Genomic DNA, 17,964 nt, shown 5'->3' on the forward strand with positions numbered 1-17,964 from the left:
AAAGGTCACCTCGTTCCAATCCCCCTTGCCATGAGCAGGGACACCTTCCACCAGACCAGGGTCCTCCAAGCCCCATCCAACCTGGCCTTAAACTCTTCCAGGGATGGGAAAGGGTGGTTTTGAAATCGATCAGAAGATAAATCTTGCCTTATCGTGCACATACACCTCCTCCTCCTCCTTCTTCCCTCCATTTACCAGCCCTGCCAGTCTCTAACAGGGAGTGGACAATATTTGGAAATATTCACTGCAGACAGGCTTGCTCAGCTGGCTGAGTAAGGGCCCCTGCACACCTAACCACACAGGGGATTGTTTTACACGGAATTTATTGCTTCCTGCCTAGAAAAGCACCCTCCAGCAATGCCCTTTTCTATGTTCTCAGTCTTAAAAAATGAATTTAAAAAAATCATCCTGTACAGAGTAAATTTAAGAGTAAATTGGATGGATTGTACTTTCTACAGATTGAGCTTGCCAATACACTTGAGGCAAATGCTCTCTCCATGAGCAGTGATTGATTGAAGTTGTTTGTTTGGGAATATGAAGAGAACCCAGTTCTGTGAGCAAAACCTCTGCTGGTTGCTTGAGAATAGATCAGGAAAGGAGCATTTACACTTGTGCCCAGCAGCATCACACATTGCTCTGCTCCCACCGACCTGGAAGCACCGACCTGACCACCTCTGCCTCTGGTGGGGCTATCCCTAAGGACCCCTCAACGAGAAAAGTCCATCATGACCATTTTCTGCAGGTTTGGTGCCAAAATGACAGCCTTGCCCAGCCCCAGGTTAAGGGCACTGTCACAGACTGGGGCATTCCCTGAGCCTCCTTCCCTGCTGACAGGGTTCTGACCCAGAGCCTAAGTGTGAGCAAACACACCAACAGGTCACTAGCTGCATTCACTGAGACTTTATTACACCAGTATTAGCCAAATCTTGCTGTTAATAGCCCAGAGAGGTGCAGAAGGGATGAGAGAAGGGTTAATGAGCACAGATACTCCATTTTCTCTCATATATTCATGCACCAGGTGATCCTTCTCTAGTTATCTCCATTTTTCTCAATAGTCTGGAAAGCAAAAAACAGATTAATTCAGCAGAGAGCAGAATAAGGCAAGTCTCCATGCCAGGGAATGCTCTGAAGAAGGGCTTGTTCCCAGCTGGGCCAGGGGACTGATGCAACAACCTATTCCCATCCAAAAGGGTTTATGGACCACAGTGCCCTCCCTCTAACCCACACTGATTTAAAATACCTCTCCCCACCTTTGCTTCCAGAAGAACCCACAATTTACAGAGGCTTTTCCACAAAACCATCCCCTGTGTCTGGGAAAAGGCAGTGCCAGTCATTATTTCAGGAGCAAAGAGCTCGTTGTTCATTCCCAAATGTAAAGCTGAGGGTGGATAGTGCAGATTTGAAGGATTTTCACTTTTAGAGGTGCTTTATGTTTGCTGCATTTCCCATCCAGCTAATTCCTCCTGTGGTTTCCTGAAGCAAGGTTTTGTCTGGGTGAATGGTGATGATAATTTTTTGGACACGGAGCCCAGCTCCTGCCTGGCTTGAATTTTGTCCATGGTCCTCGGCAGAGCATTTCAGCTACAAGGCAGCAGCTCCTTCCTTAGAACTGTTTGACTACACCAAAAGTAGCTCCAAATATCCTGATTTTAGACCCCTCCAGATTTCCCAGTTCCACTCCTAATGGTTTAATAAACAAAAAACTCCTCTGAATGAAAAATAAATGGAACATTCCTCTGGCAATCCCTTGCTTTCAGGGGAGATGCACCAGGTTACCTCACAGGCACGAAGACACTTACGTTCCGGATCCAGTCCAAGTAGGCTGACACACGTGTGTAGACGGTGGGCTTATGGTAGGTGTTACAGTAGGGAACTAACCCAAAACTGGTAATCCCGTGGATTTCCCAGCGGCCATCCCTGTAGCAGTTGAGAGGGCCACCAGAGTCCCCCTGGATTGGAGGAAAGAAACGAAATATTCGGCCAAATTATCTGAGCAATGACTGGGGTAAGGAGCACTATAGAGTTAAAATATATGAGGCTCTTCCTTGTCTCAAAACGTGGTTTGTAACAAGGTTCTGACATAATTAAGCCACATAAAAATATACACTAAATATCTACAGACCTAAAATTATCCCATACCTATAACTGTACTATGTATAATTGTACAACTTGTTTTATTTCTATATATTTCTATATTATATTCCTATATTTACATAATCACACATTATGCATTTTCCCACAATATTTTAAGGGCTCTGCATGGCTGCTTTTATCAGAAGCCACCTCTACAGTGAAAGGAATACAGGGAGAGGTAGCAAGTATTTCTTGACTTCACATGCCAAACCTCCTTGCCTTGATGCTGAGGCCACCTGGATCCCCTGGGATAACGGGAATCTCACAACATCATCTTTTTCCACCTAACCTGGGCCAGAGGGAGCTGTTGGACGTAGCCCAAAATTGCAGCAACCTCAGCTGTAAACAGAGTGGATGGGAAGGAGAAGGGTTACAAGCAGGGGGTAGCACTGCCTGGCCCAGGGTGCAACAACACAACAGCATTGGAAGAGTGGACAAACTTCCCCGCAGCTTCATCCTTTGGGTCAGGGCAGAGGTGACTGCCTTGTCCCCAGGATCACTTGGGACATGCTGCTGAAAGACAGGGCCAATCTACTCTCCCAAATCAGAGGGGAGAAGCGCACCCTGAGGATCTGCATGTTTTTCTCTCTGTTCTCTGATCTCTGGGGAGATGGAGGAATGTGGAGAAGGCCTGGTTCAGAAGATACTCAGCAGAAAGCGGCCAAGGGGCCAGGGTTTGCAGGAGAGCTCTTGCAGGTGGAGAAATGGCAAAACCAGAACTGAAGGCACAGCAAGGTGAAAGAGAAAGAAAAAAGAAAGAGGGCAGCTTGAAAACCCTCTGATTATAAGATTATAAGAGCTCTTACGCTGCATCCTGCCCTCACGCCGTCTCCACCCGCACAGATCATGGTCTCCTTTGCCTGGGATCCCCACCAGTCTGGCTGGGAGCAGATCTTGTGGTCCACCACGGGCACCACCACCTCCTGCAGCCTGTCCGGGCTGTCACCATTCACTACACAGAAAAGGGGACACGAGAAAGGGTGACATCTTAGCCCAGCAGCTTCAGGGGTTGAGGAAAGAGGCTTTATCTGAATGGTGGTCCCCCTGGACACTCCTCCTTCCCCCTTACTCACCACTGATCACTCCCCAGCCAGTAATATAGCAGGGATAGTCATTGGGCAAAATTTGTCCATTAGGCGGAAGTGTTCCAATCTCAACGAATCCATTGTCATAGGCATGAGATTTGAGGCGCAGGAGGGCAATGTCGTAGCTGAAACAGGCCACAGGTGAAAGATTCCTTACTGAAAATCCTGGATGAGGCATGAATCAGACATCCTCAGTCCAATTTCAGCACTCACACAGGGCTCTAGCCTCTGCACAACAGACAAGCACCTTGCAAACATAATTAATTATTCCTTACAGCTATCACAGGTGACAGGAAAATAAAAGCAATTAAGAAAGAAGAGGCCATGGTACAGCCTGATAAGGGGATAACAGTCCCCAAAAGTCTCCTATAGGTTTGAGGTGAATTTTGGTGGACCCTGGGTGGACAGGCATGTCTCTGAGGGGGGTTTGAGACAGTCCTTCAGCATTTTCTTGTTGGCTTTCCTTCATCAGATGCACACAGTGCTGTGATTTATGGCAAGTCCACTAATCTTCTGTACATCCTGGATTCATCTGTTTTTCCCATAGATGGGTAAAACAGGCCCATCTTTTCCCCACCTTGGGCAAAACAGGACTGAGATCATCCATGTGGACACCATGGAACACCTCCAAGAGAGGAAGCCATTTGGGGAATCTCCTTTGCAGCATCTCCCAGTGCTTCCCACAAATCCAGCCTCACTGGGAGCTGGACTGAACATGCATATAAACCCTAGTGGGACAGGAAGCTCAGTGTCATTCAAACACCCGATGTCATTAAAAATAATTACCCGTTGGCAATGGCATTGGGATTCCAGCCCTCATGAGTGAAGATTGCATCCACATCAATGTAGTACTCAGTGCCATCCACCTGCACGAGGTTGTGCTCGCCCAGAGCCACCCGGTAGGATACATCTGGGGGCCTGCAAAGGAATCACAGAGTAATTGATGCAAAATCTACTCCCCACTGAGTGGTTTGCAGTGCAAGTCCTGCACCACCCAGACCTTCTACCAGTGTCATCATTTCCAAAGCACCTTCCATCAGAGGATTTCCAATAGACTGTAGCCAAATCTGCTGTGAGTGGGTCTGGAGAAGGGCAGGGAAGCTGGTGAAGGAGCACAAGTCTGATGAGGAGCGGCTGAGGGAGCTGGGGGTGTTTAGCCTGGGAAAAAGGAGGCTCAGAGGGGACCTTGTTGCTTCCTGCAACTACCTGAAAAGAGGGTTCTGGCAAGGTGGGAGTCGGTCTCTTCTCCCACGTAAAAAGTACAAAATGAGAGGAAATGTCCAATAGATATTGGGAAAAATTTCTTCACTGAAAGGGTGGTCAGGTACTGGAACAGGCTGCCCGGGGCAGTGGTGGAGTGGTTTTAAATCCCTGGAGGGATGTGCAGGTGTGGCACTTGTCCACAAGGTTTAATGATGGGCTTGGCAGAGTTGGGTTAATGGCTGGACTTTTAGTGGCCTTTTAGTTAGTGGCCTTTAGTTAGTGGCCTTTTCTAACCTAAATTATGATTCTAAGTGGTTTTACAAATCAGGCACATGCTGTCTGCAGTTTGCTGATGAAGAAACTGAAGGTGAAGCATCAGCTACCACAATGCTGAGCTTGGTCTTGAACAAGAAGATTCATTTTGCATCTCTGCACCTTTCTGGAGCAGTGTGAAGGACCAGCTGGTCACACTGTGTAAGTGCAATCACTAAAGGCAGAAGCAATTAAAGGGGACTGTTGGCTTTCTGGTGTCCCACGGCATTGTTGGAGGCGTGCATGTCAGACTTGTACAGCACGGCCTGAGAGCAAGCAAACACCCCTTTTGTTCCATCTTCCCATCTCTCTGCAGGCCCTCGGGATGCAAACACATGAGCAATGCTCACACTCATGCAAATGCACCTCCTCTTATGCAAATCAGCAATAAGCTTGATTTCCACTCCCAGGAAGTTAGCCATTAATATGTAAAATCAAGGCTAAAGCAGAGTTTTCCAGCGCCCCTGATTAAGTGAGCAGGGAGACGTCCAGCTGTGCAAGGCAGGACACAACTGGGGAGCTCTGAGGAGGAAAAGGGTCTGGCTCCCATCTGCAGCAAGAATGAGGAGCAGAACAGGAGTTTTAACACTTTTTATCCTACTCACATGCTGACACAGTGGGCTGCAGTCATGACCCATTTGCTGCTGATAAGGGTTCCACCACAAATGTGGCCGTAGTATCCCATGTCCTCGGGGTAGGAAATCTGAAGTGACACCTGGATCAAACAACAACATATTTTACACCCAAGCCATGCCATGCCTCTGCACAAACAGTGTGTGTGGCTTTGGACAGTGGAAGCTGTTATTTTCTCACTGTTTTTTTTTTTCAAATTTAAGGCTTTTTTTCAAATATAAGACACCAGCTTTACCTGCCACTTCCAGCTGTTTGGTTGGGCTTCATGGCCTCCAATTATTCGCTCTGCCAGTGCATCTTTCTGAAGAGCATCCCTCAGGGGAGTCCCAGAGATTGCCCCTAACACAAATAAGGAAGGAGAGCAGTTTGTTGTGTGGATTCCTAAAGAGAAATAGTCACCACAGCCAGCTGGGTCTGAAAGATGGAGTGGTTGATGTTTGCACGTGGTGACACTGTGGTCACTCTCCATCCTGGAGGCTTCTTTAAGCCTCCATGAGTGAAAAAGACCATAAACAGGCTTCAAGATACAGAGCTCTGATATAAATTGAGTTGTTTCCCATACTCCAACCCCACCCTGATGCACCAACCTACATTCTCTTTCTTTCAGGTTGCAGGTTTTTGCTCCCTCAGAGAACTCCCAAACCTTTCCCATGGAGATAATGCTTCCATAATAGAGGAAAACCCTTCCACATAAGGTTTTGCCCTAGCACAGAAACTGCAGAGAAAAAAAAATCTAATCTTTGCCACTTAGAGGCTGAGAGGTTCACCCTTCCCCAGCTCAAATAAATTGCTACTTACTCAGGCAGCCGAGAAGAACCAGAAGCTGAAACATCTTTAATGAAATGGTCACACTGTTCCAGGAAAACGTCTTTTTATACTAAAATATCTGCTAAGCAGCTGTGTCTAAATTTGGGATCAATACAGCTTATCTATACCCATAACTTATTAAACTGATAAAAAATGTTGCCTTGGGGAAAAAACCCAACTGCTCAATGTGGAGCCAAGGCTACACAAACACCTCCACATTGTATGGTTCCCCCAGAGCCATGAGGCAGAAAAATTCTGAGAAATTTGGAGTTCTTTCAGATCAAGTGAAAACAAGGTAGGGCAGATCCAGGCTGGAGAGGCCAATGCTTCAGACCAGCAATTGTGGGTGCACGTGTTGTATTAGTCCCTTGTAAGAGATTTATGTGTCAGTCCAGCTTTGTGCTACTCCATGTGACATGAACTGATCTTTGTAAAATAGATAAACAAAACCACAGCTTTTTTCATATCCTCATTAACTGCAGTCCCTTATATTTTGTGCTGGTGGAACGTCATGATTTATATCCATGTAATGGTTAAAGGTGCAATCAGGGAGCATAGTAGATGCATAAGTTCTTCAGATAAATATAAATATAAATATAAACATAAATATAAATATAAATATAAACACAGCTCTGCTTTTTGTGTCCAGACAGGAAGAAAACAAGAAATGCCTGCAGCTGATGGAAACCCAGAGATTTGGGTTCATGATCAGGGGAAATCCCCTTGGGGCACACAAGTCATCAATGGGTGGGAAGTAAAGCTCACCTTGAACTGCAGTCAGAGAGTAGCTGTCAAGTAAAAAAAGGGAGAGTTAAGGAAATGAACCGGAGAAGACAGCAAGGGTCACCCACCCAGTTGTGTTAATGGGATCCACTCTCCATGGAATGCACGAGCAAGGACCTTTCCCATATAACCCCTACAGACCTCTTTCACAAATCATTTTTATTTTAGTGGGAGCCATAAAAAGTTCAGTGTGATATTTCAGCACTGAGACCCTCTTTTAGTCATTGAGCACATTTTCCCCCTCACATCACAGACCACTTTTAGCTTCCAGATAGTTTTGGTAGGAGGTCAGAAAGCAGCCTCCTACCCAAGCAGTCTCTTCCCTCACCTTCACGGCACTCATCATCCCAGTTAGGCCTAGCCAGCTCACTCGTTTTCAACCACTAATTTATTTTTCCAAAGGCTTTATGTGTTCCCTACAAACAACCGTGTTTAAGAATGCAGTGGCTTATTCTCCTTTTGGACATCAGGCATTTATCTCGAGCAGTTGTTTGTCTGTAATCTGTCCTCCACAGCCACGCACATGCTATCATCGCTGTGGCTTTGATGCTGGGCTGTGTTGTAATGCCCAGAGGAGAAATAAATTACACTGGGGATGATGAATTACAGCTGTTTTCAGAATTCCTCCACTCCAGGCATTGTTTCAGTGCAGAGCTCTTGAGGGATGTCTGCGTTTCCCCTTGGCACCCACAAGGATCATCATGTCCAACTCCAACACCACAAAACCAACTCAAGTGGTCCCTTTTTGTGTCCATACGGCAAAACTCTTTTATCTCTGAAACAGAAAGGTCTCATCCATGTTGCTTATGCATCCTTATCCATACTGGCTTTCCAAACCGTGTGTAAAAGTTGCTATGAAGAGCATGGGCTGGTGCAAACCAGCGTTATGCCAGAGTGTGTGTGAGCATTTTTCTGTCCAAAAAAAAGCAGAACATCTGAGTTGGTGCTCTAGCACTGTTCAGTTAATTGGACTTCTGGCATTGTTTCATTAATTAGTGATCTAGCACTCTTTAATTAGTATACAGCCTTTTGTCCTTGTTCACACAGGATCAGAATTAAATATTTTGATGACAGAAAAATTTTCTGGATGAGTAGAATATTTCAGGAGTGATGGGAAGCATAAGGGGTGGTAGCATGTGGGATAGGATGGATGATGGGAAAAGATTCTGCGACTGTACAAGCAAATAAGGATATTTGGGTGGACTTGATGTGATCCAGTGAGAGTTACTGAGCGCAGAAAAAAAGTTGTCTTTCAGGGAGCCCTTAAAGCACAAGCTGAATTCCGGACATACATATGTATATATACTCACTTTAATGGTAAAAATGTTTATCAGACTTAAAGTTGGTCTCAGGAAATACAGACACTTAATCCACATTTACTGATGTTTCACATGGTGATGTCTGATGGAAAGGGAAATGGACTGAACAGCATCCCAGTTTAGCACACACTGGGACGTACACATTCATGAGAAATGCTGCCTGATAAATTTATAGGGCAGCTGAGGTGCAGGGAAGTTCTAATGCACACAGAAACTCTAGTCTGAGAGCAATTTTTAAAACAAGTTTGATATACAGACTGTCAGAGGCACATGGAACACGAGAACATGACTCGCTAAAGTTACAAGATAAGGGCTTTTTTAGTACCCAGGGGATAACAAGTAAAAGGGAAAGGGATAAACAAAACACAGGGACACAAGGGATAAACAGGGTGGGGATGAAGAACAAAATCTCCAGACCAGAACTGAGCTTTGGAGGGAGCTAATTGGGAAGGTGCTACTGATAAGAAGGGGAAAAAAAGGTGAACTTGAGGATTTGAGGTCTTCAAGGGGGATATGCAAGACAAGTGGATGGACTTGATGATCTTAAAGGTCTTTTCCAACCTTAATGATTCCATGATTCTCTGACTAGGAGGTAAGTAAGAGATCCCACAGGCTGAGGGCATGCCAGGCTGGGTTCCAGCAGCTGGGCAGGAGAAATCCCAGGTCCTGGGGGTTGCTGGAGATGTCAGGCCTTATATAATGTTCCCAACATAGACTACTGCATATGACAGTGCGGGAGCTTTGGTGTGTCAGTGGTTGGACGGTCGGGACGGACGGAGACGAGAGATCTCTGAAGTCAGATCTTTGAACATGCGGTTTATTGCAAAGGGCGTGGGTACAGGGGCACTGCTCAGAGCTGCCAGACTCAGCTTGGAGCAGGCCCAGGAGAGCAAGAGAGTAAGCGGGTAAGTAAAGAGAGAGAGAGAGCGAGAGGAATGAGAGTGAAGAAGTGAGAGAGAGTGTAGTAAGAGTGTCTGAAGTCCTGGTTACAATACAATAAATCATGTTCTGTACTGAATATTCTAATTGTCACTAACCAATCTAATACAAGATACAAATCCTATAGCATTTACATACAGCCTATAAGAGTTCTTATATTACCATAGAGTGTTACATCTTAACTCCTAAAAACTACTCTTTGGACCCCTTCTGCTGAGCTAGTAGGGTCTGCTCTGACCCTTGGACCTGCCTGCAAGCAGAGGGTATTGTTCAATCAAGAGGGGATTACCTTCAGTCGGCCATACCATTGTTTTCCAGTTGTTCCGTAACTAAGACTTGGTATCTCAAAAGGTGGCTTTCATTTCAATGTTGCTTATAGTTTTCATATTCCCAAAATCTTTTGTCAGGCAATCATATTTATAAGGCTTTCCTGTTTCATCTTCCCCAACATGACAGAGTTACTGGTTTTATTTAAAACCTTTCTGCACCATCTGGGGAGGTGATGGATTCAGGACCATCTTTGGCACATGTTCTACTCAGAGAGTAAACCAGTGCATAAGGCTCAGTGAATGGGGAGATGAGTAACAACAACCAACACCCCACTTTTTTATCAGCAGCAGCATCTGACAACACCCAGTTTACTTTTGCTAATGGTTTGACTTGAATTCTGGCCTTGGCATTTCTGTTTTAAGTATCACACGGACTTGGGTCACTGTCAAAATAATTTGAATGCTTTCCTTCCAAGGAAATAGCAGCCTAGAGCACCTTCCAGCACCTAAAGGAGCTACAGGAGAGCTGGAGAGGGACTTCTGACAAGGACATGGAGTGGTGGGACAAGGGGAAATGGCTTCAAACTGACAGAGGGCAGGTTTGGATTAGATATTTAGGAAGAAATTCTTCCCTGTGAGGGTAGTGAGGCAGTGGCACAGCTTGCACCTGAATTCCTACAGACAGAATCTCATAATATAAATGAATTTATGTATTAAATATTAAATCTCTATATTAAAACTTTATATATCAATATATATTATTGACAAACTAGATGGAATAGATGAATCAAAAGTTCTTGTCATTAAACTCCCTGTAGAAGCTTTTCAGCTTGTCTGAGCACAGAGGATACAAAAAGAAAACCATCTCCCCTGGTACAGGCAGTGATAAAATTTTCAGGAATAACATTTTACAGCTGGGTGCTGTCAGTGTGACAATGTTTACTCAGTGCAGTATGAAGAATTTGGATGGTTAGACTCTTAATTATCCAAAACACTGCTCATCAAACCAAGGTCAAAGGGCTCCTTTAAGCAGCAAAACTTGCTACCTGCTTTAATATGTTTAATGACTGATGATTAATTTTGAGCATTCATAAAGCCCCATTAAAATCATTAAGTGTTCATTTGCAGCTCGTAATGAAATGTTTTGTTGGGTCAGACCAAAGTGCTCAGTTAGCTGCAATTTCGCACTGTTATTTCCCAATATTGATTTGATTACATTGAAAAATCTAAAGAGAGAAGCAAAACATCAGTAATTCATATTGTTTAAGCACCACACAGAACTGAAAGAAGTCTTGAGAAATAATGTCTTATTTATTTACTTCTAACAGCAGAGTAACTTGACCGTGCTCCAAATTCTGCAGAACCTTCAGTCCATAACTCAACCTCCTGTTTCAGTATTTAAGTAACCATTGCACTAGAAAGCAGTTTACTGAAATCCATAGATTTCAGTCCCATAACTCTTAAGAGTTATGTGTGTGGTTTTTCTATAAGAAAATAAATTGCATGCTTTAGAAAAAGTACTCTGTGGAACATTATAAACACTCCTAACTCCACTGAAATGAAAGGAAAACTTTAGTATTAATGACATCAGAATCTTGCCCACTGTGCTTACTGGAAAGGTTCACTTTGACTTTAAGTAAAGAGGAAAAAGTACAAGATAAACAGCTTACATTCTGCCTCCGAGTCCTTACTCAACATGGAAAAAATAGTAAAAACATTCATATATAGTATTTTAATATGCTTATTAATTTAATTTCAGTGCTTTTCATTTAAAGTGAAAAAGAAAATGCTATTCACTGTGAAGAAAAAAGTGGAAAAGCAAATCAGGAGCTTATGTGTAATTTGTAACAGAAAGGAATGTGCATGAAAAGATCTAAAGACTATTTTAAGTAATGTTTTTTTCAATTTCTACAAGTAGACTGAGAGCTTTTTCTACATCTTTTCTGTCTGTAGTAGCCATTACATAATATTCCTGTAATGTCTTTAGATGATTTGGGCCCTCTTGCAAACAAGAACAAAACTCCTTTAATAACTTTTCTGCTGTTCTTACAGCCTGTTGCCCCTCTTCATTCTATTTATCTCAATTACTGCAGTGTTAAATTCTCAATGGCATTTCCCAGTTTCTCAAATAGTGACTAATATAAAGCAAAATGCAGCTTTTGTCTATAAATCCTGACTGCCACACGCGTAAACAGGGTGGTTACGCATTTGGTTTTCTAATTATCTCATAAATCACACTGTGCCCCAGACTGGAAATTCATCACCTTAAACTGCTACAACCTGCACACCTGCTCTGTAGATGGTGCCATCCTGCTCTTGCAGCATGGAGGTTTTTAGAAGTGCTGCGTTTTCCTGTATTTTTTAAAGTGAAAAGATGTTAAAAAAAAGAAAGAAATTAATATTCTGTATCTAAGTGGGTTGTCAGTATGTATATTTGTGCTTTTCCTCCATGTATATTCATGCACTCAAGACTGACAAATTTTTATCTCAGTTGTATGCTTAGGGAATAACATCAAGGCACCTTTCTCTTATCTTCCCTCCTCTCTTCTTTCTGACATCGCTCATGCTGGTGTAAAAAGAAAGGCACACACCCTGCCATACCTGTTTTTCTCAACATCAGAATTTCTGGAATATAAAACCCAACTCATGGCCTCAAAGCATGGATGTAGGAACATACACACAAAAACATATCTGAAAGAACAAAATTTCAGCCAGTTTCAGGAAGTTCAGCATAAAGAGCAGAAAAAGGCTGAGTGCCTCCACGTGTGGATGTGGCTCAGTTTCCTCTGGTTGGTGTAGTTTAGCTGCAGTTTAACTGTGTTTGCAGTGCCACACGTTCCAGCCAAACCAACAAGAGCCCCCGAGAAGACAGCAGCAGAGGAACACCTGTACCTGGATACCTGCTGAAGTTATTTTTGGCTGAGGATCAGGATTTCCCTTGCTAGGAAATTGCAGGTGTGGTCTAATCCAGCAGAAAAACCAACACCAGCACATTGAACAGGGATGGCAGGGCCAGGGATGGCAAGCCTGGCCTGAAAAAAGTACAAGGGCTGGAAGGAAGGCCAGGCCTCTTGGACTCACTGGGTACCCCCAAACCAGTAGGTCCTCAGCCAGGCTAGGACCAGATGAATCCCTGCTGACAAACCCCATTTGGCAAGGGTTGTGAGTGCACCAGCAGGTGCTGCAGCCCTGCCTTCCCAGCCCTCGGTGCTCAGCTGCCTGTGGAAACTGCTCCATTGGAGGAAATGCTAAATGAGGAGGAAAAGCACCTGACAAGCCTCATCTGGGTCTGTACCCTGGGACAGCTGCTCAGGTCCTTGCACTTGGTCCTGCTTGAGCTATGTTGTTTAGGATGCAGCTCGCCATCCCTTCTTCCCCCACTCCCCATTTCATGGCCAGCATTTTAAATCAGCACTTTTCACTTGGAACTCTTGGAAAATGAGCTCCTTGCTGTTTAACTTGATGGTAAGTGCTTGCTGGCAAAGAAGATGGGAACCTTTGCAGTACCTTATCTGTTGATGTCACAGCAGTGGGATTACCTGTTATTGTGTAGGGTTGATGGATTTTCTCCATGTAGGCCCTTGTGATATTCCCAAACATGACAAACTTTGAGCTTTCAGATCACTGAGATGAACCTTCCAACCAGACAGAGAGGCAAACATGACTGTTAACTCGAGTAGCAAAGGTAAGATGAAAGGCATTCTGATACACCCTTTCTCCACATTTGCCATGGAGAAATAAAACCCCAGGACTTTGTACAAAGAGGGATATTCAAGCTGATGAACTGATGAAGTGCTCAGGAGAGCTGCTACACTGACCAACTCCAAGCTCTGCATCTTCAACATCACCAATCCAAAACCAAAGGTTTAATCCAGAGGTTTAGTTGGCTCAAAGGGAACTTTTCCACACATCTCTTCAGACCCAGATCTCTTTCTACACCAAGAACTAAACTTTACCAGAGCCAAGGGCTTGGCATTTCTTTTTGCTGCCTATGTTGTGAAACTATTTGCACAATTCCTGGTGTGGTTTTGCCCCATGTCAGCCACCACAATCCCAGACAATACTTGGTCTAATTTTAGTGCATAATATGGGCCAGGAATGATTCCAGTGGGCAACTGGGTTGCACACACTCATGTTTAGAGAAAAAAGAGTTTAACCACATGGATGTGAGATGTGTCTTGCCAGCTGGACTCAGGAATAAATAATGTGTGGCGCCCATTTGGTTACTAATAGAGTCAGAATTATTTTTTTCATCAGCTGAAACCCTGTTCAGATTCCTCCTTTGTAAGGCTGATGTTGATGCAGTGTTGCAGTTAATCTTTTGACCCTCTAAGTGTATGATGAGCAATATCACCTTTTAAAAAAGTCTGGATGCTGCAAAGCAGTTGAGCAACAGAGCTCTCTACTCATGGTCATGGTTCTGATCCATGGTAAACAACATAATTCAACCTGACTGAGATCAGAAGGCAGTAAACCAATATCCTAGTGGGGATTTCCAATGGCAAACTTTAACAGCGGTTTTTGAATCAGTGTCCAAGTTCCTCAAATCCTCAGTGGCCTCCCAGCCTCCTTTATTCTTTAATAGTAGCAAAAAGCTGTTAGGAATTCTGCACTTATATATTTTTAGATGGGTTTTGATATTTTAGGGTAAGATGTTCACCTGCAGCTGTGGCAAGTCCTGATTGGAATCTCCTTCCTGCCCTGATAAATCCAAGGCAAAGGACTGCAGGAGAACTGAATTGTGCAGCTCCAGGGTAGGATTCTGAACACTTATGGGTCTGGACTGACACAGCTGACAGCTTTGCACTGAACATGTGCTGATGCAGAAAGGTGGGAATGGAAAAGAAAGAAAAGATTGCTTTGAAACCTGGAACAAGAACTCAAAATGCCTGTTCTGGTGCTAAAGGCCATGGCAAGGTACTCAAGGACAAAGCACAGGGTACTGCCAGTACTGCCAGCTTCTAAAAGGTTCATGCTGTTCTTGAATGGCTCACGGTGACTGAAGCAAAGAGAACATTGTGAGCTTTAAAGGAGTTGAGGACGTGGTGGCACATTGTGTTCTCCCTGGAGATTAACAGGATAACTTCTTGGAAGCGGTGAAACAAATTAGTCCTTTTCAAAGGGTCAGAACTTGGCTCAAGCACTGAAAAAGGACCGCACAAATGAGTTCTGTACTTCACAGTTAAATGAAAATGCACAGGAAAACCTGAGGATAGCAGCCAACGTTCCTTATAGACAGCCCTGCATGTACAAGTCTTGGATTTGATAGAGACAAAGCTTGGGAATGTGGTCTTATCCCAAACAATGGAAGGGGTGGTTGAGTTCACCAGAGCAGAAAAATCACTTCCAGAAGTTACAAACGATCTGTCAGCGAAGCTGTGGTCCTGTGCCACATGAAGAGCCAAAGCCCCAGAGGATCTGGATGAATCTGAATCATACTCTTCATAGCTTTCTGTTCTTTCCAGTTTTCCCAAATTATCCCAGAGCTTGACTAAATTGTCCATGTGCCTATTTGGAAAAAGCAGAGGCTGACCAATCTTCTCAATGTGAAGTTTCCATATTTACCTATATAAAGCACCATGAAATAGAAAAGTTGTTTTACAAAAAAGAGAATTCTGAAATATTTGCAGTAAGCATATATCTGCATATAATTTTATAAACAATAAGTGGATGGTTTTCTTTCAGATAGATGTCTAACTTTTTATAATATACTGATGAATGTACAGGTTTTTTCATACATATGCCATCCTTCATATGCCATTTATAGCTTCACAGTTCTTGCAGTTTTACAGATCATGTGTTTGCCAGTTCTGATGCACAGATTAATGCAAAATCAACCACTTTAAAAAGAGACAAATCAGGCACCAAGCACATAAACTCTGCCAAGGAAGAAATCAGCCTCGGAGGAAAATGAGTTTGTTTACTTTTCCCCAAGTACTGCGACTCTTGCATTGAATCATGACAGCTTAAGTGCCTTGTTTCTGATTATATGCTTAGACAAGGAGTGCTGCTGCAATTAATGAAGTACTTCTGCCAGGCACTAAATAAATTTAAACTCTGTCAAAGGCATGCGTTGCTGGAAAGCAGCCAGTTCAAATCTCTCCCTGGGACATAAATGACTGCATTTCTCTAAACTTCTCCGTTAAATCTCCAAGCTGATGCTCCCACTCACCCTGAAATCGCGGCAAACCCCTGAGTTCTGCTAAAGGCACAAAGCTCCCTTTGTTGAGCAAGAGAATCGATGAGTCGCGCCAGGTGTTAACTGAGTTGCTTGACACCATTCACAAAGAGACACCTGCACTACGGTGATGATGACAAATAAAATCAAGAGCGGTGTTGATAAAGAGCAGCATTTCCTTCAACAACCGTACTCCGGAAGGAACAATCCCTTCGAGCAGCTGGGGAGGATAATTTATCTAGCAGAGGAGCGCGGAGCATTAGGGCACTGACTCGTGGCTCTCCAGTTACAGGCACTCACACAGCTCAGAAGCGATGATCAGCTGTGCCAGGGGTAATGTTACAGGCACGGCTGAACTGCTCTAACAGCTTGTTGCTGCAAAAAGAAGTGACTTGTTATCACTCTATTCCTGGCAACAGATCCCTCACTTGCCTTGAGCTCTGGAACCTTTCCTCTCATGGGGTGAAATGGTTTGATTCACTAAGCCAGGGAAAATGTATTCCTATTTTTGCTGGTCGTTTTCCTGTTGTTTCAGACAGCTGAATCAGGTGCAGAATTAAAGAGGCAGGTGAGACCCTGCGGCAAGAATTAAGACTGGAGGAGGAGCAGGACTTTCCCATCTCAGTACAGCAAGTTCTTGAGGGGTAGCTGGATTTGTAGCTGGACACCAATGCTCAGAAGTAAAAAAATTGCACATCTAAATAATGACCATTTTACTGTGCTTTTCATCCAGTGCTGCAGGCACAGTCCCGTGCAGGATGGAAGATCTGTGCCATCCACTCTCATACATCCCAGGCCTGTAGAAACCCACCCTGAGCAAACATCCCTAGAATCACTAAAGATGGGAAGAGACTCCAGCTACAAACAATCTGGGTTACAAACTGAGCCTTAGAGCAGTCACATAAACTGCACAGAGGTGTTGCTCTGAAAATCCCAAATCCACAAATATTCCCTTGTATGCCTGACCAGCAGTAGAGTCCCTTGAAGTAGTTATAGCCAGATTACAAAATTTATCTTTTCTTCAACATTCCAAAGAATTTATTTTAAAATTTTAAATTTTTTTTTTCTAGTTTTATTAAGGTTACTACTTATCAGCAATTTTAATATTTCCAGGGCTGAAAAGTTACCTAAAAATGATAAAGCATTAAAGTACATTTTATCTCTACCTTACAATAACTCAGATGATATCAGATCTGGAAAAATTTAAATATTGACTTAAATCATGCACACTTAATTTTGTTTTGGTTTGTGCCTGTAATTAATCAGATACAGCAATGCTGTTTATCTCTTGGGAAAAGGGTCAGATTTTTAAAAGAAATAATGGCAAAGTCACAGAGCCAAGAGGAATTCAGATGCTGCTGATGTCTCCATGTTCCAGAAGCAGAAAGCTCTTCCAAACCTGTCGGATCTATTAATTCTCCATGTCACACTACAGACACTCCTGTGAAATCCTGGATTTTACCCAGAAGGGGAAAATTTTGTAGGTGAAATTAAGAAAACAGAGTTTTCATATTTTCACGAGTTTTTTTTTTAAAACTTGGGATGGAAATCTGAATGAAATCAAAATTTTTAAGCTTATTTAACATTATATACCTATGATTTTTCTACAACATTCTGGTAAAGGTTTTGTCTTGGTTTGAAAGACAGGTGTCTGCCAAGGAAGGCAGGAGCCTCCCTTGAAATGAAAAATGCAACCCCCTTCCTTCTGAATTATTATAATTTTGAAATTAAAGGGGCTTCCAGGCAAAGATATGAGGAATAGGAATAACAGTTCTTTACTATTATATATCTATATGTGTATAACCAGTCAAACAAACAGCAATAACTGTGGCAGTAACAGCAAACAATCACAAACCCAGTGCCAGCCTTCTCGGCTGTCGGGCCCTTTCCCCTCGGGTGCAGTTCCGCTCGCAGCCGGCAGGGGCGCTGGCGGCTCCCGGTGAGCAGGGCAGGTGCGATGGTTCCCCCGCGGCTGCAGGGGGCGCTCCGGAGCGAGCTCGGGGAGCACGCGGCACCGGTGCCCTGGGATCCCGGGAAGGGATGGGACAAAGGCTTCACAAACCCCTGGGCAGCCGATCCCAGTGTCCGGCCGGACCCTCGGGAACAGCAGGCTGGAACGGCAAGGACGAGCACAAATCCCAGGTGGCAGACGAGATGTATCGAACTCCAGAGCTGCAGCGGGAACCCCCAGAGGTCTGGGCAGGCAGGGTGAGCGGGGCTACAGAGCAGAGAAGGCTCCAAGCAACACCAGAGGCAGGGCGGCTGCAGCCCAGCTCCCAGCGGGGCAGGGAAAGGTGGGCTTG

At 44.0% G+C, this 17,964-nt stretch overlaps 1 protein-coding gene across 1 annotated transcript; it reads right to left on the reverse strand.

Annotated features, from left to right (window-relative positions):
- Positions 1–1,738: 1,738 nt before the first annotated feature.
- On the reverse strand, positions 1,739–7,299 carry LOC104686505 (elastase-1-like). Its single transcript, XM_039549422.1, has 8 exons — positions 7,285–7,299; positions 6,939–6,944; positions 5,602–5,667; positions 5,339–5,448; positions 4,005–4,136; positions 3,207–3,343; positions 2,940–3,085; positions 1,739–1,949 (listed from the first exon to the last, which is right to left on the reverse strand). The coding sequence occupies exons 1-8, from the start codon at positions 7,297–7,299 to the stop codon at positions 1,773–1,775; spliced, it is 789 nt and encodes a 262-aa protein (XP_039405356.1). The 3' UTR covers positions 1,739–1,772.
- Between the last annotated feature and the right edge of the window lie 10,665 nt (positions 7,300–17,964).

Source organism: Corvus cornix, chromosome 2, assembly GCF_000738735.6.
Source record: "Corvus cornix cornix isolate S_Up_H32 chromosome 2, ASM73873v5, whole genome shotgun sequence".
In the NCBI taxonomy this organism is placed as follows: Eukaryota; Metazoa; Chordata; class Aves; order Passeriformes; family Corvidae; genus Corvus; species Corvus cornix.